The sequence below is a fragment of the Myxine glutinosa genome, chromosome 7 (genome assembly GCF_964187855.1).
Source record: "Myxine glutinosa chromosome 7, kmMyxGlut1.1, whole genome shotgun sequence".
Lineage (NCBI taxonomy): Eukaryota > Metazoa > Chordata > Myxini > Myxiniformes > Myxinidae > Myxine > Myxine glutinosa.
The window spans coordinates 80,325,285-80,350,589 of record NC_136267.1 but is presented as its reverse complement, the minus strand read 5'-3'; the positions used below and the strand labels follow the sequence as shown (position 1 = coordinate 80,350,589).

The following is a 25,305-nucleotide window of genomic DNA, read 5'->3' as shown; positions in this document are numbered from 1 at the left end:
GAGGAAGCAAAAGAAAAGGGAAATTTAGAGATCAAGTAAAAAGAGGGAAAAGAAGGAAGATTTAAGGAGCCAATTATGGGTCTGTGTGTGCATATGCATGTCCATGTGCAGGGGTGGTGGGGGGGGGGGGGGGGGCAGTAAAGTGGAATAATGCCATATGTGCAAACAGGACATATATGGTCATGACTGTGCATCTCAGAATAGGTAAATAATTTGATTACGACGATGCATCCAAAAGCAAAACACTAAAATAGGACAAACAACCACTTCAAAATCATGGAATACTTTATGATGCACCATGACCACAGAGTACCACCTGGTTGAACATGGAATCAAAAATAGAGGTTTAAAAATGTTCATCTCACCTTCTCACTGCCAGCAAGGTCAACCAAACAGAGTTTCCCACTGAGTTTGGTTTCCGTATCAACGTTTTCCTGCTTTACGTTGATCAGAAAGATGCTGTGGCTTCGGGAACTGTGTTCATTCATATCTGTTAGCAAGCATAAAAGCAAACAGAAACTAGCTAGGAATACATATTGGCCTCGAGAAAAATGGTCACAGCAGAGCTTGCAATAGACTTCGAAATGTGTGTAAAAGGGCATAGTTTTCACAATGTAATCAATAATATTGGGACACCTTAATTAGTATTATTGGTGACATTATTGCAGAGACACGCAAGCCTGAAAGTTTCACGAACTCTTGGTTATGACTGTGTTATGACTAACTTGGTTATGACTAACTTCCCTGAAAATGTCTGCTGCTCTTCTTCTGCTCCGATCGGATCATCTGATCATGTCCTTGTTAAAGTGGACATCTCTCTGACCATCCTCAGGGAGCCTGCTCAGCATCGACGAGTCTGGCATTTCACTCAGGCCAACTGGCACGGTCTTCAAGCAGCCATCAATCATCTGGACTGGTCTCCCATTTCTACCACCTCTGACATCAACTCATCCTGGGAATTCTTCCAAAGTAAATTGCTCTCTCTCATGCACAGATTTATCCCATCTCGTCTTCAGTTGTCTTACCCTTCCTCCCGTCCATGGTACACGGAATCTTGTGGTGAGGCTGTTGCCCAGAAACAACTTGCCTTCGTCTCCTGGAAAGCAAATCCAACGGAAGGAAATCTCATTTCCTTTCACAAAGCCCGAAACAAGTGTGTGTCCACCCTCAGGAGAGCCAGGAAACAATATCTCTCCGTTCTCAAGACCGAACTCTCTTATCTGTCTCCCTCTTCCAAATCCTGGTGGCGTCTGGTCAAATCCGTTTCTGGTGTTTGTTCCCCCTCCATCCCCTCCCTTACCTCAAACGGCTACACAGCTGACTCCGCACGTGAAAAAGCTGAATGCCTCAACTCTGTGTTTGCCTCTAAATCTTGTGTCCCAAACCCATCCCTCTCTGTACCCACCATACCCAGTCGTACCCTGCTGCTCCTGGACTCCGTGTCCTTTCCTCCTGACAAGGTGGAAAAGTTTCTGTCAACCCTCGACTCTGATTCCGCAACTGGACCCGACGGCATCAGCCCACGGGTCCTAAAATCCTGCTCTGCTGCTCTATCTCACCCTCTCTCTGTTCTCTTCACCCTCTCTTTTGCTCAAGGTCAACTGCCATCTGCTTGGAAATCAGCCAACATCACCGCTTTGCACAAAAAAGGTGCGAAAACAGATCCTAGCAACTACAGACCAATCAGCCTTCTCCCAATTATCAGCAAAGTCATGGAATCCATCATTGCTTCGGATATGAAATCTTTCCTCTTCTCCAATGGCTTGATCTCTGATCATCAATTTGGTTTCAGACCAGGTCACTCTACTCTGGACATGCTGCTTCTGCTGTCTCAACAATGGATGGAGGTCCTCAATGCCAAACAGGAAATTAGAGCTGTCTCCCTCGACATATCACGTGCCTTCGACACGGTCTGGCACCCCGCTCTGCTCAACAAACTCTCCTCCTTTGGTATCCATGGAAATCTCCACGCATGGCTGGCGGACTTCCTCTCTAGTCGTCGTCAACGTGTGGCCCTGAATGGGTTTCTCTCATCTCCTCTTCCTGTTCAGGCTGGAGTTCCCCAAGGCAGTGTTCTGGGCCCCGTGCTTTTTCTGGTCTTCATCAATGATCTCTCTGACTCTCTCGAAAATCCTCTCTATCTCTTTGCTGATGACTCCACTCTCTGCCGCTCCATTCCTCTTCCCTCAGATCGGCAGTCTGCTGCCTCCTCACTCTCTGAAGACCTGGACAAAATCACAGACTGGTCAAACAAGTGGAACATGTCTTTCAATCCTGACAAATCTCACACTCTTACTATGTCTCTCCGAAAAGATCGACTGGACAACCCTCCCATCTACTTTCTCAACAATCCTCTCCAAGAAGTTCTGTCGCTCAAGATTTTGGGTCTCACTATCTGCCATGATCTTTCTTGGGAAAACCACATTTCCAAGCTGGCCTCCAAAGCCAGTCGCCGACTGGGCATCCTCCGTCGTGCGAAGTCCTTCCTCGGCACACCTGTGCTCCTTACCACATACAAGGCTTTCATCCGCAGCTCAATGGAATACTGTTCTCCCCTATGGGCCGGTGCTCCTGCCTCACACCTAGCTCGGCTTCACGCTGTTGAAACCAAAGCTTTCAGAATTATTGGAATCTCCCGCGATGAAGCTATCTCTGAGGGCCTTTCACTCACTCACCGCAGGCAGGTAGGTGGTCTTTCTGTCTTCTACCGACTCCTCTCCGGCCTTGCACCCCCAGCTCTCTCTGTGCTCTGTCCCCCAAATATTCCTACAGGTCGCACAAGATCTGCCAGCAACCCTCTGATGGTTAAACTGCCGAAATCTCGGCTCTCTGCTCACCTTCACTCTTTCATTCCTCTTTTCTCCCGCCTCTGGAACAAACTCCCTCACTCCCTTCAATCCCACTCCTCCCTCCAGGTCTTTAAAACAGCTGTTCACCACCATCTCTTATCTTCCCCCATCCAAAACCTTGATCTTTTCTACCCCCGCTAATTCACCCCAGATCCACCTTGTTTGAAATTCCAACTTCTTTCCTGGAAGTCCTGGCAGTGTCCATATGTTTTATACCTCTCCCACCGCCCCCTTCCCACGCCCTCCCCCCCAAAGCCCTCGCCCTCTCTCAGATCTCTCGATGTCTCCATGTCTCTCGGTCCCTGCTCTCAAATGTTGTGTTTGTGTCCTTCCCCCTCTCTCCCCATCTTGTCTACCGCTCCCTATGTTATATGTTTTATGTGTCGGTTTGTCTTTCTGTGTGATTAATGTTCGCTCTTTCACGAGCCTCGACCTTGTATACAAAAAAAAAAAAAAAAAAAAAAACAAACTCTTTTATACTTCTGGGAGAAGCACAATATAAGCCATTTTTCCACTCCTTCAGTAATAACTGGACTGTTCACACATGCCCTTCAAGCAGGAAGTGGTACAGAGATGTAACGCACAAGTCAAGCAGGTACAGTATATTATATCCACAATGTATTTTAAGGGAACAAGGTCTCCTTAAGGGTGACGAAAGATGGCAGAGATAATTCTCACAGGACGCCCGATTTCTCCATTCTCCGCAGGACGCCCGATTTCTCCATTCTCCGCAGGACGCCCGATTTCTCCATTCTCCGCAGGACGCCCGATTCCTCCCAATTCCCTCCCCTCCCCCACCCATCCCTACCACTCTCCTCCCCTCCACTCTCCATTCCCCCTGTCCCCATCTACTCTTTGCCCCCTCTCCCCCATTTCCTTGATTCCCCCACCCCTCACCCATCCCCCTTCCCTACTACACCTCCCTTTCCGCTACCCTTCCCCTACTCCTCACCATCCTCCCCTACCCTCCATTCCCTCCTCCTTTCCCCTTTCCTCCTCCCCTCCCAATTCCTACCCCCTCACCCCCTCTTCATAATCACGGCATGAAGCGAATCTACATTGCCCATCAATGCAACATAGTGATAAAACCTCTTTGGCTATTTTGGTCAGTGCACTGCACATTTTTAAAAGCAATTTCCTTCGACACTGTCAGACAGAGCCCTTGAGTGCAGATATTCAGGATACTGTTCCATATAACCATGAGGTTCATGTCTTGTAGGGCTTCCCTCTACCCTAACCACATCCTAGTTAATCCTTCCAACATCTGATAATTTTTGAAAGGTTTGAGGGAGAATTCTGTGGCATTCCTTCCCTTAGTGCATCTCTGAATTTTCCAAGCTCTTCTCAATGATTATGACCTGGTTGTCATGAAAACATATATTTTTATCATTTTTATTTCTTAAACCCCCCCCCGCCCCCCCAAAATAACGGATATCCGTTCATTGCAACGTGCCATACAACTCTGTGCAATGACCAGTGATGAGACATGTGAAACTGCTCTTCCGAGTATTAGTCTATGAACTGCACTGATAATAACTCCCTCGACTCTATCATCGTATCACAGAGGTTTGATATGATGAAAGAGTGATGCAGATTCCATCTACAGACTTGGCATTTAATATGGAATATTTTTTTTGTGGGGGTGAACTTACTTTTCAAGATGACTTAGAACCAAAAGTTAATTGGAATTATGTTGAAATTATTCTAGATTTTGTTAATGTGACCTTTAAAAGAATCAAAAACCATATTTGACATTTCGAAGCAAATAAATTGATCCTTGAAAGTGATGTAAACTGATATCGAACTCAATTCACGGACAGTACTGTGTTAAACTTCTGTACGTTTTCCAGAAGTATCTCTTCATTTTGCACATTAGCCAAAAAAAATTTCAACAACAACAAAAGCTAAATTATGACTAGGATTACGGACAGTAAAATTACAGTTCAGTACTTCGTGTAACCCCCACGAGCATTCAGGAGAGCACGTACACGTCGAGGCATGCTGTTCACGAGATTTGCCAAGGCTTGGACAGGAATCGCTTGCCATGCAGTGACAATAGCCTGCTGCAATTCACGCACAGAGGTAGGCTGCTGGTCCAAGTTGTCGATTTGACGCGTTAATTCTGCCCACAATTTCTCTATCGGATTCATATCCGGGGACATGGCAGGCCACTCCATATGCTCTACACCACGGTCAGCAAGAAAGTTTTGGATCATGCGAGCACGATGAGGCCGTGCATTGTCATCTTGGAAGACAAAGTTTCCTCGAAAGGCTGCACGAGCTAATGGAAGCAACGTTTCTTCCAGAATGACCCTGTACTTGAACTGGTTCAGGTTTCCATTCAGAACAACCAGGTCAGTTTTGCCCCCTGCATGAAAAGCAGCCCAAACGGCCTCTAAAGGTATGAAAAGCAGCCCAAACGGTCACCCCACCACCTCCAGCTTGGACTCTTGGCACTATACAATCTTCGTTGTGGGCTTCATGCACTTGCTGCGCACTCGGACGTGGCCATCTTGACGATAGACCAGAAATCTAGACCAGTCACTGAAGGTCACGTGATTCCAGTGTCCTGGCTTCCATTGACGGTGCTCTCTGGCCTACTGCAATAGGGGCTGACTGTGTTGTCTGGTCAGGCGTGGCTTTCTCAGCGGATGCCTGGCACGATAGCCTGCTTGAACCAGTCGTTGGTTGACTAGCCTTCTGGATACAGGCACATTTGTCAGTTGTTGCCACTCAGCCCTAAGCCGATTAGCTGACTTGGTACGGCCATTGCAGACTAACCGGTGCAACTGGCGATCATCTCTCCTTGTGGTTCTGCATGGACGTCCTGGCCTCGGTATTGGAGGAGGGACACCCCTCTGAGCATTTCGTTTCAGGATCTTTGACACCTGACCTTGAGTGATGCCATACTGCCGAGCAATAGCACGCTGTTTCATGCCAGAATTTCGTAAAGCCACCACTCCATGACGAACAGCATTGTCAAGTTGACGGACCATCTCCAGAGGAAGCGGCAATAACTTTTGTAGACGTGCAGCAGTTGTTTTCCACTAATACAGAACGCAACAACCCTTATATACCCGATTGTGAAGCCAATCGTCAAATGTACCTGTCCTTACATTTTGTCACGCCACCTGTGATATAATCCTGTTATTGACTTCTTGCTGCGAAAGACAATCAGTGACATGGTTCTTTCAACAAAGACATCACCAAAGGATAAAAGAAACTCACCAGATTGATATACTGAGTTCAGAAAGTAAACCCAAGTCAAGAAAAAAAAAATATTCCATATTAAATGCCAAGTCTGTAATAATCCATAACAGAGTTATCTTCCCCTCTCAAGGTGCTTTTCGATGGTATGCCAAATCAATTGTTATGATTGGTGTTACTTCAGACCACTTCGCGATTATGTACACAACTGACGATTTGGGGAGAAGACTTATTTTTTTTAAACTCTTAAGTCGACTTGAGAGAGAGTGGAGAAGGAAGAGAGAGGGAAAGGGCATCCTCTGCCAGCTTTTCCTGCCACTTGGGATGGGTACTCTTCCGAGTACAATTAATAAACACATTTGTTCAAATCTTGATGGACCCTCATGTACTCACTTTCATGTACTGTGCACAAGTTCTTGGCAAACAAAATAAAGTAAAACGTTTCCAATCAGGTCACATTTGGAATTTTTTTAATTTGCCAATAACTGTCAAGGCTCTTCAACTTTAGATCCTCTTCAACATTGCTCCTCAATGTCCACAACTCACTTGTAACTGCGACATGCCGATTGGCTTTCCCCTCATCAATGACAAACATGACCTCTTCAGGGCTGGATACAAAGCGCTCCGTGCATCCCTAGCAAGAAACGGCCACACATCAGACATGCAGGGTCCAAGTACCGTGATGAAAGCTCCACAAATTTTAAAACAAAAGCTGCATGTAAAATGCAAACATCCTCACAAGATCAAAATAATGTTGGGAGTACAACATTAAGACCACAACGTTATTAAGAGAGATTTTAAAGATCATTTGTCCATCATGTAGAAGCCCTAGCAACAACAAAGGACTTCCACCTACCGCAGATTGTGTCAATTACACAGGTAATCCCATCTAGAGAATTTGGCAAGTGTAAAACACAATAGTCTACTCTTTGCAAAATACACCTAGACTTTGAAGCAATGTTTTATGGCCGGATGCCCTTCCTGCAGCCAACACTGTTAGTCACCTCTGCGACACACAGGGAATTACCAGTGAACTGCTACTCAATTTGCCGACCTCGGAAGGATGACAGGCTGAGTCAACCCCCCTGGTGTTAATTCAGCGATCGACCGGGATTCGAACCCAGGATCCTAGGATCCCAAGCCGGCACCCTAACCGCTAATCCAACACCATCGTCATTCATGTTCAAATTGGTAGATGTTAAAGATCCCATTGGACAGCTGGCTTTATGTCTTCATTGGAATGACGATGTGATTTGAGATACAGCAACAGAGTGGCAGTTCAATGGCATGAGTAAAGAAGGAATGCACTCAAAGTTACAACATTCAATTTCTTTTTTCTACCTACCTTCACATATGGGACACGATTCTTATCCTCATGTACAGAGAGGTTTGTCTTTGACACTGTCCGGAGAAGAAAAGGTTGAATACAAAATCTGATTTTAATGCTAATTTTCCAAAGCAAGTCAATTTATGCATTCATTCCTTCATTGATGAACATGATATCTTTCTCACCATCGAGAAGATCGCGAATCTTGTCCATGTAAATTTCAAAGTATGACACCTACAAGTAAAGGCAACGTAACAAAAATGTCCAAATGTTATGTCAGACACTGACTGGCACTTCACGAACTGCATCGTGAAAATAATAAAGTAGAATTCGGAAAGAAAGCCCGAAAGAAGGTGGCAACTCTCTCCTTCTGGGGCCCTTCAGTGGCATAGCCACTGCTGGCCGTCAATTATCAGTGGAGCGAAGCAACCCTTCATCTCCATTCATATGCCGGGTCCAGCAAATACCTCAAGAAGTCAGCCGGCAAACAATGGCCAACTCTTTTCGAAAAGCATCGTCCAGACAAAAGTCCACATGTCTACAAGCAAATGTTAACAGATGGGATATGACTGCACTCGATGATGCCACCAACACAGAAACCGACAGCACCTCAGAATGCATGCTTATTGCTTATGTGTTTGCTAGTTTTATGGCAGTTTTTGTAAAATAATTATATATATATATATACACAGTGCATTCAGAAAGTATTCAGACCCCTTCACTTTTTTCACAATTTGTTATGTTGCAGCCTTATGCTGAAATCGTTTAAATTCATTTTTTCCCTCATCAATCTACACTCAATACCCCATAATGACAAAGAGAAAACAGGATTTTAGAAAGTTTTGCAAATTCATTGAAAAGAAAAAACTGAAATATCACATTGACATAAGTATTCATACCCTTTGCTATGACACTTGAAATTTAGCCCAGGTGCCTCCCATTTCTCTTGATCTTTGGGATGTTTCTACACCTTAATTGGAGTCCATCTGTGGTAAACTCAATTGATTGGACATGATTTGGAAAGGCACATACCTGTCTATATAAGGTCTCACAGCTGACAATGCATATCAGAGCAAAAACCAAGCCATGAGGTCGAAGGAACTGCCTGCAGAGCTCAGAGACAGTATTGTGTGGAGGCACAGATCTGGGGAAGCCTACAAAAAAGATTCTGCTGCACTGAAGGTTCCCAAGAGCCGAGTGGCCTCCATACTTCTTAAATGGAAGAAGTTTGGAACAACCAGGACTCTTCATAGAGGTGGCCGCCCGGCCAAACTGAGCAATCGGGGGAGAAGGGCCTTGGTAAGAGAGGTGACCAAGAACCCGATGGTCACTCTGGCTGAGCTCCAGAGATCCTTTGTGAAGATGGGAGAAACTTCCAGAAGGACAAACATCACTGCAACACTCCACCGATCTGGGCTTTATGGCAGAGTGGCCAGACGGAAGCCAAACAGTTCAATCTTGGTTTCATCAGACCACAGAATCTTGTTTCTCACAGTCTGAGAGTACGTTAGGTGCTTTTTTGCAAACTCCAAGTGGGCTTTCATGTGTCTTTCACTGAGCAGAGGCTTCTGTTAAGCTTCCGTTGGTTTCTCCAAAAATCCTCTTGCACTGAAAAATAAAAAGTTGGTAAAACAAACTGGAAATGTTCAAATATGCCGATGAAAAAATACTCTACTTTGTCGCCATGTAGTTCGTGAGTTGACTCTGTGCTAAACCCCACAACTGTACGAGAAAACTCCGATATCGTGAAGATAGTGATAGTGATATAGTGCCTAAAAATTTTTGTGGTGTGCTGCAGGCTGAAAGGGCCCTCATTGAGTATTGCAAATCTCGATCCAAGTACTCTCAGCAAGAAATCACGACAATGCACCAGTTGGAAACAAATCTTAGTGAAGATGATGGTACATCAGTGAAACAATTAACCTTGCAAGAACTCTTTAAGAGAGCTTCTAAGTGCTCCGAGGGATGTAGCAGTCACAGTCCCACACCTTCTCTGATGCCGACTGCCACTGCCACCTTTACTCACATCTTCCGGTCCCAGCCCTTTGTCGTCACTAGCAAGTGAAGACGTATATCTGGACTAGCAAGTGGTGAAGACGTATATCTATTGGCTTTAATCCACTCGGACGCATCCACCACCACCAAATAATTAATTAGGGAGAGCATATGAGCACTCGGTGTGTGTGTGTGTACATATATATATATACACACACACACACACACACACACACACACACACACACACACACACACACACACACACACACACACACACACACACACACACACACACACACACAATTAGCATTTATTAATTATTTGCCAAATTATTGGACATCTGGCAGCACAGTAAAACATTAATATTAATAAACGTGAAATGAAGGTCAAACCACTCCAATGTTCCTAAGTTATCAATATTAATAACCAGTTAATTATTAATGCCATAGCATATAGAATCAGTGAATCCGTAAGGATACTTTGTATCATCTGCACATAGCTGCAGTATAAGGCACTGACGATTACAAGCAACCAGTGCAAATTATATCATCATCATGGCTGAGACACGTTTTGATCAGGATAACAAACTGATACAAACAAACTACTCTGCTGCCTTGGAGACTTTGGCTGTCCAAGCCAAAATGTTCATGCCTTGTGGCCAGAATTCTGTCGTTTCAGAATAATTAGAGGAGTAAAAGTTTAAATTTTCCGTTTCTCCGAAAAATTAATTCCAACGAAAAGTGCTTGGTCCCAACCCATTTTGTTCGAAAGGGATTTAGCTGCATAATAAAAATTAATAAAAGGTTTGTTCATATCTTGGTCAACCATCACGTGCTCGCTTTCACGTAGAGTACACAAAGTTATTGGCAAACAAAATAAAGCAAAATGTTTCCACTCGGCTCACGTTTTGGAATTTTAAAAGATTATCACAATTTGGAATCATAAACTGTATATTAAATACGAATGAGAATTGGTAAAAAAAATTCTGTTAGGAAACGTGCTGATCAAATATGCGTTGTTGGTGGAATAATTTACTTATTTGCATTTGGTGTTTGGTTTTTTGGTTTCAAACCGTTTGGCCTCAGGCGATTGCGTGAACGTAAAGATTAGTTGCATGGACACACTTGCCTTTCCTTGAGGAAGTGGAGGGGTTGAGGAGTGTGGGTGGAAGGGGGGGGGGGACATAAAGCCCCACAAGGCCCAGTGGTGTATGCCTGCTGCTCTCTATACTCACATGCTTATAGCAATATATAGCATATAAAACCAGTGAATCCAGGAGGACACTTTGTTTCATCTGCAAATGGCTGCAGTACGAGGCACTGACGATTACAAACAACCCGTGCAAATGATAACTTAATCATGGCCGAGACACGTTTTGATCAGAATAAGAGACTGTTACAAACAAACTACTCTGCTACCTTGGAGGCTTTGGCTGAACAAACAAAAAGTTTGATGCCTTGTGGGCAGAATTCTGTACTGTTAACCACTGTCGTGGGGAGGAGGCCAAGGGGTGATTTAAGTGTAGATAACGCATATAAAATTGAGTCAAGGAAGAATGGAAAGAAAAGGGAAGGAGGGGAGATGAAAAAAAAGGAAGCCAGAAGGAAACAGGATTTAGAGCTGCAACGAAGGGTGTATGAAGCATATGAGGAGGTACTGATGAGGATTAAAATAATTGATCACTTTTGCAGATGTATAAAATAGGGAAATGGCCTCTTTTTAAAAAACAGTCAGGTGATACAATTGTCAAACATGCGCGTTCGTAAAAGCACAAAATGATTCCTGCAATCATGAGTAAAGGATATGATGAGAGTAGTAGGGAGGTGGAAGGTCAAATTGGTCAGAGAGAATAATGTTGGAAAAACCTGTCTCTACATCATAAAGGAAATCATAAAGACTCCCACTTGCAAGGAGTTAACACAGGGTCTTTGCAGAGTCAACAGCACACCTTTATGTGGAACTCTAGGTTCTCGTTCATGGAGTAGATATAGTTGAAGATATCGTCCACGATACGAGGAATGATGCCAAGGTGCTCGGCATCATGTAGTTTTCCCTGCAAACGACAGTTCACATATATCAATTATACAACACCATTTACAGACTCTTGTGCATTGATAGCTTATGTCAAGAGCAGCACAGGTATGGGGGATGGCCTCCGACTGGCCAAGTTACAACCGGTATTAGGAGTGAAAACGATGACCATAAATGCGGACAAGCAAGAAAATGTTTTGACATAAGAATGCTTCCCAATATTGCATTGATAGAAGGTTCTCGTACTTCATTGATTACAATCTTGTATCTCTGACCGAGTGGATGAACAAAACCTACTCAAATGTAGCATTTTAATTATATACCTGTACGAGCAGAGGCCCATGGTAAAAAAATACCACGATAGAAAAAAGAAAAACAAGCGTTACGCCTCGTCGGTTACGCCTGTCCCCCGTCGTTGAAGTGATGCGAGTTGACAAAGTGGAGGACGCAAGGCGGCCATCCTGGATTTTGACGTGGCGACCCAATTTTCAATAGCGTTCTTCCTTATGCGTAGATACACCCAGACACCCGATTAGAAGTTAGTAGTTGTTTATATTTCAAGATATTTCGCTCACAAGGTTCAGACATATACAGACTTAGCATTTAATATGGAATATATTTTTTTCTCGACTTGGGTTTACTTTCTTAACTCAGTATATCAATCTGGTGAGTTTCTTTTACACTTTGGTGATTTATTTGTTAAAAGAACCATGTCACTGATTGTCTGTCGCAGCAAGAAGTCAACAACATGATTATATCACAGGTGGCGTGGCAAAATGTACGGACAGGTGCATTTGATGATTGGCTTCACAGTCGGGTATACAAGGGTTGTTGCTTTCTGTATTAGTGGAAAACAACTGCTGCACGTCTCCAAAAATTATTGCCGCTTCCTCTGGAGATGGTCCGTCAACTCGACAATGCTGTTTGTCATGGGGTGGTGGCTTTACGAAATTACGGCATGAAACAGCGTGTTATTGCTTGGCAGTATGGCATCACTCAAGGTCAGGTGTCAAAGATCCTGAAACGAAATGCTCAGAGGGGTGTCCCTACTCCAATACCGAGGCCAGGACGTCCCCCGCAGAACCACAAGGAGGGATGATCGCCAGCTGCACCGGTTAGTCCGCAATGGCCATACCAAGTCAGCTAATCGGCTTAGGGCTGAGTGGCAGCAACTGACAAATTTGCCTGTATCCAGAAGGCTAGTCAACCCAACGACTGGTTCAAGCAGGCTATCGTGCCAGGCGTCCCCTGAGAAAGCCACGCCTGACCAAACAACACCGCCAGCGCCGATTGCAGTGGGCCAGAGAGCACCGTCAATGGCAGCCAGGACACTGGAATCACGTGATCTTCAGTGACGAGTCTAGATTTCTGGTCTATCATCAAGATGGCCGCGTCCGAGTGCGCAGACAAGTGCATGAAGCCTACAACGAAAATTGTATAGTGCCAAGAGTCCAAGCTGGAGGTGGTGGGGTGACCGTTTGGGCTGCTTTTCATGCAGGGGGCAAAACTGACCTGGTTGTTCTGAATGGAAACCTGAACCAGTTCAAGTACAGGGCCATTCTGGAAGAAACATTGCTTCCATTTGCTCGTGCAGCCTTTCGAGGAAACTTTGTCTTCCAAGATGACAATGCACGGCCTCATCGTGCTCGCATGATCCAACACTTTCTTGCTGACCATTGTGGAGAGCATATGGAGTGGCCTGCCATGTCCCCGGATATGAATCCGATACAGAACTTGTGGGCAGAATTAACGCGTCAAATCGACCACTTGGACCAGCAGCCGACATCTGTGCGTGAATTGCAGCAGGCTATTGTCACTGCATGGCAAGCGATTCCTGTCCAAACCTTGGCAAATCTCGTGAACAGCATGCCTCAACGTGTACGTGCTCACCTGAATGCTCGTGGGGGTTACACGAAGTACTGAACTGTAATTTTACTGTCCGTAATCTCAGTCGTAATTTAACTTTTCTTTTTGTTAAAAAAAATTTCGGCTAATGTGCAAAATAAAGACATACTTCTGGAAAACGTACAGAAGTTTAACACAGTACTGTCCATGAATTGAGTTCGATATCAGTTTACATCACTTTCAAGGATCAATTTATTTGTTTTGAAATGTCAAATGTGGTTTTTGTTTCTTTTAAAGGTCACATTAATAAAATCTAGAATAATTTCAACATAATTCCAATGAACTTTTGGTTCTAAGACATCTTGAAAAGGAAGTTCACCCCCACAAAAAAAATATTCCATATTAAATGCCAAGTCCGACTTGATCTCTCCGACTCTCTTGAAAATCCTCTCTATCTCTTTGCTGATGACTACTCTCTGTCGCTCCATTCTTCATCCCTCAGATCGGCAGTCTGCAGCCTCCTCACTCTCTGCAGACCTGGACAAAATCACAGACTGGGCAAACAAGTGGAACATGTCTTTCAATCCTGACAAATCTCACACTCTTACGATGTCTCTCCGAAAAGACCGACTGGACAACCCTCCCATCTACTTTCTGAATAATCCTCTCCAAGAAGTTCTGTCACTCAAACTTTTGGGTCTCACTATCTGCCATGATCTTTCCTGGGAAAACCACATTTAAAATCTGGTCTCCAAAGCCAGTCGCCGACTGGGCATCCTCCGTCGTGCGAAGTCCTTCCTTGGCACACCTGAGCTCCTCACCACGTACAAGGCTTTCATCTGCAGCTCAATGGAATACTGCTCTCCCCTCTGGGCTGGTGCTCCTGCCTCACACCTCGCTCATCTTCACGCTGTTGAAAGCAAAGCATTCAGAATCATTGGAATCTCCCGCGATGAAGCTAACTCCAAGGGCCTCTCACTCACTCACCGCAGGCAGGTTGGTGGTCTTTCCGTCTTCTACCGACTCCTCTCTGGCCTTGCCCCCCCCCAGCTCTCTCTGGGCTCTGTCCCGCAAATATTCCTACAGGTCGCACAAGATCTGCCTGCAACCTTCTTATGGTTAAACTGCCAAAATCAAGACTCTCTGCTCACCTTCACTCCTTCATTCCTCTTTTCTCCCGCCTCTGGAACAAACTCCCCCACTCTCTTCAATCCCACTCCACCCTCCAGGTCTTTAAAACAGCTGTTCACCACCCATCTCTTATCTTCCCCCATCCAAAACCTTGATCTTTTCTATCCCCGATAATTTCACCCCAAATACTCTTTTTGAAATACCAACTTCTGTCCTGGAAGTCCTTGGTGTCCTTGTGTTTTATACTTCTCCCACGCCTCCTCCCCCCAAGCCCTCTCCCTCCCACACATCTCCCTGCTCTTAAATGTTGTGTGCTCTCAAGTGTTTGTGCGCTTCCCATTCTCTTGTCTTCCGCTCCCTCTTTTTATATATTTTGTTTGTCTGGTTGATTTGTTTGTGAAGTAAATGTCAGCTCTTTCACGAGCCTCGATTCAGTATCCAAAAAAAAAAAAAAAAAAATCTGTATATGGTGGCGGCCATCTTGGATTTTAACGTGGCGACCCAATTTTCAATAGCTTTCTTCCTTATGCATAGATACACCCACACACCAGATTAGAAGTTAGTACGTGGCTTATTTTTCAAGATATTCCGCTCACGAGGTTCAGACATACATGGCGGTGGCCATCTTGGATTTTGACGTGGCGACCCAATTTTCAATAGCGTTCTTCCTTATGCGTAGATACACCCACACACCAGATTAGAAGTTAGTAGTTCGTTTATTTTTCAAGATATTTCGCTCACAGGGTTCAGACATATATATGGTGGCGGCCATCTTGGCGTTTGATGTGGCGACCCAATTTTAAATAGCGTTCTTCCTTATGCCTAGTTGCACCCACACAGCAAAGCAGAATTCGGTCCTTTGCTTACGCACGCACGCATGCACGTCCGCACGCACGGACAGATGGACGGACGGACGCACGGACGGAGGGGAAAACCATAGTCCCCCTTTCGCTCCGTGGTGCGACGGGGGACAAAAAAGAAAGGAAGCCTTTTATTCTTGCACTGGTTGAAAGAGCTCAAAATTGGGAGGTTCATTAAAGGATCTGATTTGTTGTATGCACCTAGCACTTTAAGAAAGAAGAGACTAAAATGAGTTCAACAACTTGGTGATTTATTTAAATAATTTAATGATTGGGTCATTCCATCTACCATGGATTATATGAAGATAATTTTAGGCTTAGGAACAAAGTGCATGCTGTCCAGAAAGTCTTGTTGCGGCTTCAAGATTGTATTACAACCAATCAAAGAGAGATACAATGATGCGATCTTTTTTGCATTTTGTCACATAATTACCATCGCCAGAGGAGAGCGTATTGCATTTGAGTCCGTTTGTTTGTTTGTCTGTTTGTTTGTTTGTTTGTTTGTTTGTTTGCCCGCACAGAATAAATATGATTTTCTCTGCAACCGTTGGTCCGATTGACAGGAAATGTTCACCATAGGTACAACTTCACCTGTCGAAAATTTTTAATGATAATTATGACGTCATAGGACACGTGGTACGGGCGCCATCTTGGGAAAACCAAAAAAAATTCCACCTCTATATCTCGGAAAGCGCTGCATAGACAAAAATTGAGACAGGGCTCATTGTAAAGAACTCTCCATGTGAAATAAAATATGTTAATGATGTCATAGGTGCCTCCATTACGACGTCATAGACAAGTACAAAACTTCATCCAATTAAGATGAAATTTCTTCAGCATCATCTCGGGATAAATTGGAGAAGAAAAAAAAAGATGACGTCATCGATCACATAGTTAGGCCGCCATATTTGTTTTTCTACAAAAGCCTTCAAAACCACTGAAAACACGTTCTGGCAAGGGTCTGCAATCTCTGATTGCTCTTTCTTGTTCATATTGTTGCTTGTGTTCTTCAGTACATCTAAACATGTGCACATTTAGTGGCACATAGCACATCCAAGCAGTAATCCACTTCAATCCACGTATTGGCCAACATATCCCTTGTCACACTGCTGATGTAATTGGTTATCCTTGAATGAATGGTTGCAATATCAGCAACAGAGGTTTGGAAAACGATCCTTGACATACCTCCATAAGAAGATGTCCAAGGGCATCACATCTTTAGGCTGTGAAGGGCAGGGTAATGCCCCACCACGTCCAATCCAGTTACTGGGGAAGTTCTCTGTTCTAAAGGTTGCATTATCTGCACTTTATTGCATGAAGATGCAATCTCATATGTACAATTTTGTTTTTTTATTTATTACAACTAGAAGCACCCCTCCCTACAAGAGCCACCAGGAGGGAATGGGGGGGGGAACACGTTATCATCTTTATGATTACTAGGGCATTGCCCGTACTATATCTATATCTAAAATTATATCCCCCCCCCTCTATTTACATGAAATGGTTTGGTCCAAAGCGAACGGCTTGCGGAGTTTGGTAAAGAAATCGCCATCGCGTGCACAAACGCGCAGGAAAGCGAATGAATCGCTAGGGCATGCCCGTACTATATCTATATCTAAAATTATATCCCCCCCCTCTATTTACATGAAATGGTTTGGTCCAAAGCGAACGGCTTGCGAGTGGTGACAATCCCCCCCCTCTATTTACATGCAATGGTTTGGTCCAAAGCGAACGGCTTCCGGAGTTTGGTAAAGAAATCGCCATCGCGTGCACAAACGCGCAGGAAAGCGAATGAATCGCAAATTCGTTTTTATTAGTTTTAAAACATAGTTTAACGCCAACATAGTTTGCAAACGTGAAATAAATGAATACGCTCTCAAATGTGCCATCCGAGGCAGAGTGTGCCCGCCACGTTCGGCATTGCCCGTACTATATCTATATCTAAAATTATATCCCCCCCCTCTATTTACATGAAATGGTTTGGTCCAAAGCGAACGGCTTCCGGAGTTTGGTAAAGCAATCGCCATCGCGTGCACAAACGCGCAGGAAAGCGAATGAATCGCAAATTCGTTTTTATTAGTTTTAAAACTTTATTAAAACATAGTTTAACGGCAACATAGTTTTCCAACGTGAAATAAATGAATACGCTGTCAAATGTGCCATCCGAGGCAGAGTGTGTCCGCCACGTTCGGCACACGCGATCGTTCGCTGCTCTCTGATTGGTTGAATCGTTTTTTGGACATAGCTCGGTAAGTAATTGTCCGATTAATATGAAACCTTGAAAAGGCACATCCTCGGGTCCCCAGCAATATACCTGGCAAGTTAAAAGTATATCGGACCCGTGGTTGTCGAGAAACAGCGGTCACAGACAAACGTACAGACGGACAGAGATTACTGGAATTATAGATAGATTAATACCACAGCAGAATACCCACCCTATTGGCGATTTTGTTCCAAGCATGCAACACGTTCTTCTGACATCCCTTTATTTGGGTGGTTGTATAGGTAACAGACTGCTGACCCAATCGCTCCCGAAAATAAAATTAATCCACATTACGTATATGAAGCAAAAACATGCATACTGCTTATATGCATATACTGTATCATACATTTGGCTTGTTACAGTCATTGCAATGCCTCTCAAAATCTGGTGAGCAAAAATTGAGTTATAAGCGATATGTCACTGTGTCCAGCAGACAGAAAGTAACTGCGTTTGAGGTCCCAATATGTGCGGCTTTGTGCGGCACGTTTTTGGCTCGCTGGCAGGAAAGCTTGGTGTTAATGGGCGGTTCTTGAGACGCTGGAGAAAGGGTGAAGGTGTGGCATGTAGAATGGATGGTGCTTGTGACACACAGCAGGAACTGTGAGCAGACGATTGTGACACACATTAGGAACTGTGAGCAGACGCCTGTGACACACCGAAGCTTGTTTTTGAGCTCTTTCAACCAGAGCAAGAATAAAAGGCTTGCTTTATTTTTTATATCATGGTATTTCTATCATGGGCTTGTCCTAGAATATGTATATAATTAAAATGCTACATTTGAGTATGTTTTATTCATTCACTCAGCCATAGATACAATATTGTAATCCATGATGTATGAGAATCCATAGGTTTAGATCAATTTGAAGCAACTTCACATATATTTTCTCTGTCTCTTTGTCTCCTTTTCCTGTTTTAGGAGTATTTAACTGTAAATAGACGGACAGCATTAGCCTAATATATATATACTGTATAGCGTTACGGATTCGTCACTTCCGTTGTTGTGGTTTTCATCCACTGTAAACATTTTTGATTCCATGTACTATTATTGTTGTCGTTTAAGTGAGATAGAGGTTACTATTTTCAAAAGGTAAAAAAGTCAATGTTTTAAATGAAACCGGAACCGGATGATGACGAAGAGGAAGAGGAGGAGGAAAAGGCGGAGCGAGTGAGTCGGGGAAGAAGCCGAGCTGCTTCGAGGTCTGGAGCAAACGTTGACGAACGGAGGTCACGAGCGAACTTCGGGTTTCCCGGGAAAGGGATTCTTGCGACAGGGTTGTTATCGCTGTGACAGATCAACCTGCGTGTCAGGTTTTGGCGGTTGATTCCGAAGAGAATCATCGTCGTGCCGTTACGCCTCGAGAACGGGTCGTCGGCCATTTTGACTCGCGCGCTTTGCGCATCGCGCAAGGTTTTTCGCTTCGCTTCAACCATTTTCACCGCATCCAGACGTTTATCTGGTGTGTGTGTGTGTGTCACGTAGATTTTGATGGTAAATCTGCAGTTCGCCGGTTTGGAGCCGTGAAACGTCCATACCCAAGGGTGTGATTTCCCAGTCGCCTGGAGGGCGCCTTTGGATTTCCCCATCGCCTTGAGGGCACCTTTGCGCAGCTTTGGCCATGTGACTGTGACTGTCATCCGAACGGGATTCTGGTCTCGATTGGACATCGTTCTGACGATCGCTGGAGCGGCTCGACTTGGGCTTGATACCGGAATAGAGACATTGGGGAATGTTCTTCTTTTCGCTCACTTGGAGCACAGTGAGTTATATTGTACGAACCTGATGGTACCATCATAGGAAATATATATTGGTTGTACAATTGATTACTATTGTTGTTGTACTGTTATTCTTGCGTGATCTTAATACAATATTTGTTTGTTGGTAACAATTGGTGTGGCTTCACCATTGATCTTTGACATACAGAATAACACATTTTTCTGCCGTGACTCCTCTCGGGGCTCGGTGGTACAACGTGACCGGGGGTTGGGGAGGAGTACGTAACAATAGACTATGGAGTATAATCGTATCAAATTCCAAAATCATCATATTTCTCAACAGCAAAGATATATAGTGGCATATTTCTTAACAGAATGAATGAATGAATGAATGATCGTTTTAAGGCCATTTTCCCCGCTAAAGCGGGGGTTAGCCTTGCGGGCCCCATGGCAATCATGGTTCCCTGTTTGAGGCAATGTTTTTATGGCCGGATGCCCTTCCTGACGCCAACCCTAAGTCGCCTCTTACGATGCGCAGGGATACGGTGTACCTATTCTGAACCGGGGTACACACCGGGATCATTCATCCCAGCAAGCTGGTACTCAATTTGCCGACCTCGGAAGGATGACAGGCTGAGTCAACCCCCCCTGGTGTTAATTTAGCGATCGACCAGGATTCGATCCCAGGATCCTTGGATCCCAAGCCGGCACCCTAACCGCTAAGCCAACACCAGGCTGACGATATTTCTCAACAGAAAAGAAAATAAATTGGGAGGGAATGAAGCAGACCGCCTTGCAGCATACCACCGCTGCCTATACACAGTCAAGGTTCAATTTTTGATCTGATTGAAAAAAAAAAAAATTCCCATGGGTTCAGATCAATTTGAAGCTACTTTTAATTCCTACTTTTTTCTCAGAAGAGAATTTCCGTGTTTCAGGGTGGGACAGACACCACATTAGCCGAATATATAATACTAATGGGGTCACCCGTGGGAATCCCATGGGCATAGACGTGTGTGACATTTGGACATACCGGATTAGATGCTGCACCTGCACATTTAGTTTTACAAAATGGTTAATGGCAATTTATCAGATCCACAAATGATGTAATATACACTATTTATTTACTTCTGATAACATGTGAATGCATGTGCATGCACAAGGGAAATAGTTTGAAATGTGTAATTACATCTCATGTAAAATGAGACTTCAAGAGCTGAATGTGACTCCTCTCCCTCCATGCCCCCATCACGCACACTGCACCGGAGAGTGGGTCACACGCACGGGGGAGAGGGGTCTCACACGCACGGGGTATATACAGTCACGTGAAAAAGTAAGTACAACCCATGTGAAGTTTTGACTTTTTCAACATATTTCAACATACAGCTATTTGATATTCATTTCAACAATATTGATAGATAAAGGTGATATAATATAACAAATATCATGAAACATTTACATTTTGTAGTCCATTGTATAATTTAAATAAACATAAATGCAAATTTTGCATGTGGAAAAAGTAAGTACACCCCGACATTTATCACTACTTCAAATACCTACAATTAGAATCAGGTGCACCAGCTCAGGTGCAAATGATGAGAACATCGTTAGAGAGGATCTTGGAAGAACCTGTCTTATTTAAACCTTAGACATTTCGTTTGGTTTGCTCTTTGTTGTTGAAGTGTGCGGCGTCACCATGCCAAAAGCAAAAGAGCTCTCTGAGGCCTTCAGAAAGAAGGTTATATATGCCTACGAGTCTGGGAAGGGATTTAAAAAGATCTCCAAACAATTTTAAATCAATCATTCGACTGTCCGGAAGATCATCGACAAGAGGAGAAGATTCCAAACAACTGCCAACTTGTTCAGGCCTGGCCGCCCCAGCAAGTTCAGCCCGAGAGCAGACCGCAAGATGCTGAAAGAAGTCTCTAAGAACCCCAGAATGTCATCACGGGACCTACAGGTAGCTCTTGCCACTGTCGATATCAAAGTGCACGACTCTACCATTAGAAAGAGGCTGCACAAATTTGATCTACATGGGAGGTGTGCCAGGAGGAAAGCTTTGCTGTCCAGAAAGAACACCAGGGCAAGACTAAAGTTTGCCAATTAACACCTAGGCAAAGACCAGCACTTCTGGAACAATGTGCTCTCGACAGATGAGTCAAAGGTAGAGATATTTGGCCACAGTACCAGAAAACATGTTTGGCGAAAACCAAAGATAGCATTTGACCACAAGAACCTGAAACCAACTGTAAAAGCATGGTGGTGGAAATATTATGGTTTGAGGCAGCTTTGCTGCATCAGGGCCTGGGCAGCTCACCATCATAAAATCCACGATGAATTCTTCATTGTAGCAGTGCTCGAGGATAATGTGAGGCCATCTGTCGGAAAGTTGAAGCTCAACCGAAGGTGGACCTTGCAACATGACAATGACCCTAAACATACCAGTAAACCCACCAAGGAATGGCTGAAAAGAAAGAAATGGAGGGTTATGGAATGGCCAAGTCAAAGCCCGGATCTAAATCCAATCGATATGTTGTGGGGGGATTTGAAACGAGCTGTGCATGCAAGAAACCCCTCAAACATCGCACAGCTGAAAGAATTCTGCATGGAGGAGTGGGCAAAAATTTCTCCCAGTCGATGTCAGAGATTGGTAGACAGTTATAAGAAATGCCTACTTGAGGTTGATTCTGCCAAAGGGAGCAATACCACCTATTAGAGCCAAGGGTGTACTTACTTTTTCCACATGCGAAATTTGCATTTATGTTTATTTAAATTATACAATGGACTACAAAATGTAAATGTTTCATGATATTTGTTATATTATATCACCTTTATCTCTCAATATTGTTGAAATTAAGATCAAATAGCTGTATGTTGAAATATGGTGAAAAAGTCAAAACTTTACATGGGGTGTACTTACTTTTTCACGTGACTGTATATATACAGAACACCTCAATTTTTCCAGTTTTTATTCAAATTTATGTAGTTTAATCTCTCAATATATGAATGAATGAATGAATAAACAATTGGAGATAAAAAAGAAATCATAGAATCATTTTGTTTAACAAAATTTAATTTAAATTTTTGACTCAGCAAAGTAGCCACCTTTTGTAGCTATAACCACCGAACATACTCGTGGCATTCTTTCTACAATGGAAATCAAATATTGTTCGGGAGGTTCTTCCCAACACTGTTTAAGAAGTTCCCACAAATGTGCTGCACTTGTAGGTTGCTTTGCTTTCACCCTTCTGTCCAGTTCATCCCAAACCAGCTCGATTGGGTTTAAGTCTGGAGACTGTGCTGCCCATTCCATGATTTGAAGCCTCCCGTCTTGTTATTTTCCTCGAAGGTAGTTTTGACACAACCTAGAGGTGTGTTTATGGTCATTATCTTGCTGTAGGATGAACCCCTGACCAACTAGGTGTATACCAGAGGGTATTGCATGGTGCTGCAAAATGCTGTGGTAGCCCTTTTGGTTCAGGGTGCCAGTCACTCTGTGCAAGTCACAGACTCTGGATCCAGCAAAAGAGCCCCAGACCATCACGCTTCCTCCTCCATGTTTGACAGTTGGTGTCACACACTCAGGAACCATCCTTTCGCCTACTCGACGGCGAACAAAAACCCTGCGTGATGAACCAAAGATTTCAAAGTTTGATTCATCGGTCCATAAGACCTTCTTCCAGTCTTCATTAGTCCACTGGCGGTGCTTCATGGCCCAGGCAAGCCTCTTTTTCTTATTTTGCCATCTTAGCAATGGCTTTCTTACTGCCACTCGACCTGTCAAACCTGCAGCTCGAACTCTTCTCTTCACCGTTGAAACTGAGACTTGCTTACTTCGACCAGTGTTAAGGTGTGCTTGAAGCTGTTGTCCTGAGCCGCCTATCACGCAAGCTGTTGACTCTCAGAAACTTGTCTTTTGATTCTGTTGTGGTTTTGGGTCTGCCAGACCTCTTCCTGTCAGAGTTTCCTCCAGTTTACAATATACTACTTCCTGCAGTGCAATATTGTCCAAATAATGCTTCAGAGGGTGTAATAAGTCTGTTCCAATACTGCTTTTATACAGACTGTCAGTTTGTAATCAAGTAATCAGCAGAGGTTGGGACACCTGTTGGAATTGTTTGCATCAACTTTCAAGGCTTCATTTACTTACATTGCTGCAGAAAAGCTGTAAGTTGTTAACCCATTACTTGTTCCCTGAAGAAGGCCATTTTTTTTTACAATATAACTGTGCAATTTACATTATTTTCCCATTTTTGTAAACCTAAACTTTGTTTTTAACCTCAAGCAGTTTACTGCTTACCTTTGTACCATTTCAGGTTATTCACTGGACATTAAACTGTGTAAATTTCAATAAAAACTGGAAAAATTGAGGTGTTCTAAAACTTTTGACCGGTGGTGTATATATGTGTGTGTGTGTGTGTGTGTGTGTGTGTGTGTGTGTGTGTGTGTGTGTGTGTGTGTGTGTGTGTGTGTGTGTGTGTATATATATATATATATATATATATATATATATATATATATATATATATATATATATATATATATATATATATGTTAATTTTATAATGGTATATTCATTACCAAGTGAATGAATGAATGATCGTTTTAAGGCCATTTTCCCTTAAAACGATCATTTTAAGGATTAAATTTTATTTTAAGGTATGTTTAATTGCAACAATAATAATGGTCACAGGGAGTAATACACACAAAGCAATCACAACATGATTCACTCATGCCCAAAAACCAACAAACTAACAGGATTCCTTCAATACCTAATGCTTTAATCTGGGCCCACATTCACACCACAGTCGAGCCAACAGAAGAAATCCACAAGACAGAATAAATACAGGTACTCCCAGTAGAATCCCACAGGATGTATTGGCAGCTCAGTCCCAGCTTTCTTAACAGGGAGAATGGCTTGGCACGTTCCTCGTAGCTGAGTCTCGAGGAGGGGAGAGGGCATGGCTCAGGCCGAACAGGAGTGGTGAAGAAGTACAGCTTCCGGCCAACTTATCTTCTACCAGTTCACTTACCTTTTATCGCCTTTGGTTTGTGTGTCATCTATGATGTGCTGCACCACTTCCTTCTCACTCACCATTGGCTGAGGGGAACGTTTAATGGTGCAGCACTGCACCCTGACAATTGTTGCAGAAGTGCTGCAGAAGGATGGTGTAATGTGGTGACATTTCCTGCTCCAGGATCATGTTAATGGCCTAGCAAAGTCTTTAAAGAGCCATAAAGACAGAGCAGAACAAAAAACAGAAAGAAAGAAAAAGCAGAAAAGAGCAGCAAGAAAAAAGAAAGGGCAGAACAAAAAACAAAGGCTCACAGGATTGGTGATTTTTAGACACTGTCATTAGAAGGGGTGGACGTCGTCTATCTATTTATATATAACGACATATCGAATACAGCATCACAATTACGAGCCTTGAATTACCACAACATAATTCGTACTTTACGCTTATTCCATTAAAATAATTAAGGAACAAACTAAACTAAGCGATGTCAGGCTAAGCAATGTCAGAGACATACACTCGCTTCATACGGTTGCTTCAGACATACGCTCCTACAAAACAAGGCCCAACCATGCAATCCAAGACCTCGAGTTTGCATCCAGCCCGGCATGTTTGAGAACACCACAATTGAGGTATCGTTCACTCGCCGAGGTGACAACACTTTTAATTGCCATTTCATTTGTGCTGCACTTTTTGTGCTTAAAAGTTCGAAATGTCGAAGCCCAAAGAAATAAAAAGAGGCTTTTCTTTCCATTCAAGTTAAAGTGGACATTTTGAAATGATTCAAGAGTTGACAATGCCACACTTAATTTACGTTTTACTTTGTACACTTTTATCAATCATCATGTGATCTGTGCAGTGTGATGTCCATTTACCTCCATAGTGTGCGTTTTACCCGATGAGGTTTGCCCATAAGCAAATATAGTGCCGTTGTATCCTTCAAGAACATCTGCAAAAAAAAAAAATTGTTTATTTTTAACCGTAGCACTCAAGGTGAATAGAAACAGCAGGTAATATATAACTACCATAAGGAACAATTACATTGACAATGCAAATGCCAAACAGC

At 43.5% G+C, this 25,305-nt stretch overlaps 1 protein-coding gene across 1 annotated transcript in view; it reads right to left on the bottom strand.

The window, feature by feature from the left end:
• Positions 1–25,305, bottom strand: part of LOC137431348 (kinesin heavy chain) — a 172,233-nt gene that overhangs the window by 94,985 nt on the left and 51,943 nt on the right. The window contains exons 3-8 of the mRNA XM_068122579.2: positions 25,115–25,188; positions 11,330–11,434; positions 7,569–7,617; positions 7,402–7,457; positions 6,603–6,690; positions 366–490 (exon numbers count right to left, since the gene is read on the bottom strand). Coding sequence (XP_067978680.2) covers positions 366–490; positions 6,603–6,690; positions 7,402–7,457; positions 7,569–7,617; positions 11,330–11,434; positions 25,115–25,188 — 497 coding nt within the window. The remainder of the gene's footprint in view (positions 1–365; positions 491–6,602; positions 6,691–7,401; positions 7,458–7,568; positions 7,618–11,329; positions 11,435–25,114; positions 25,189–25,305) is intronic.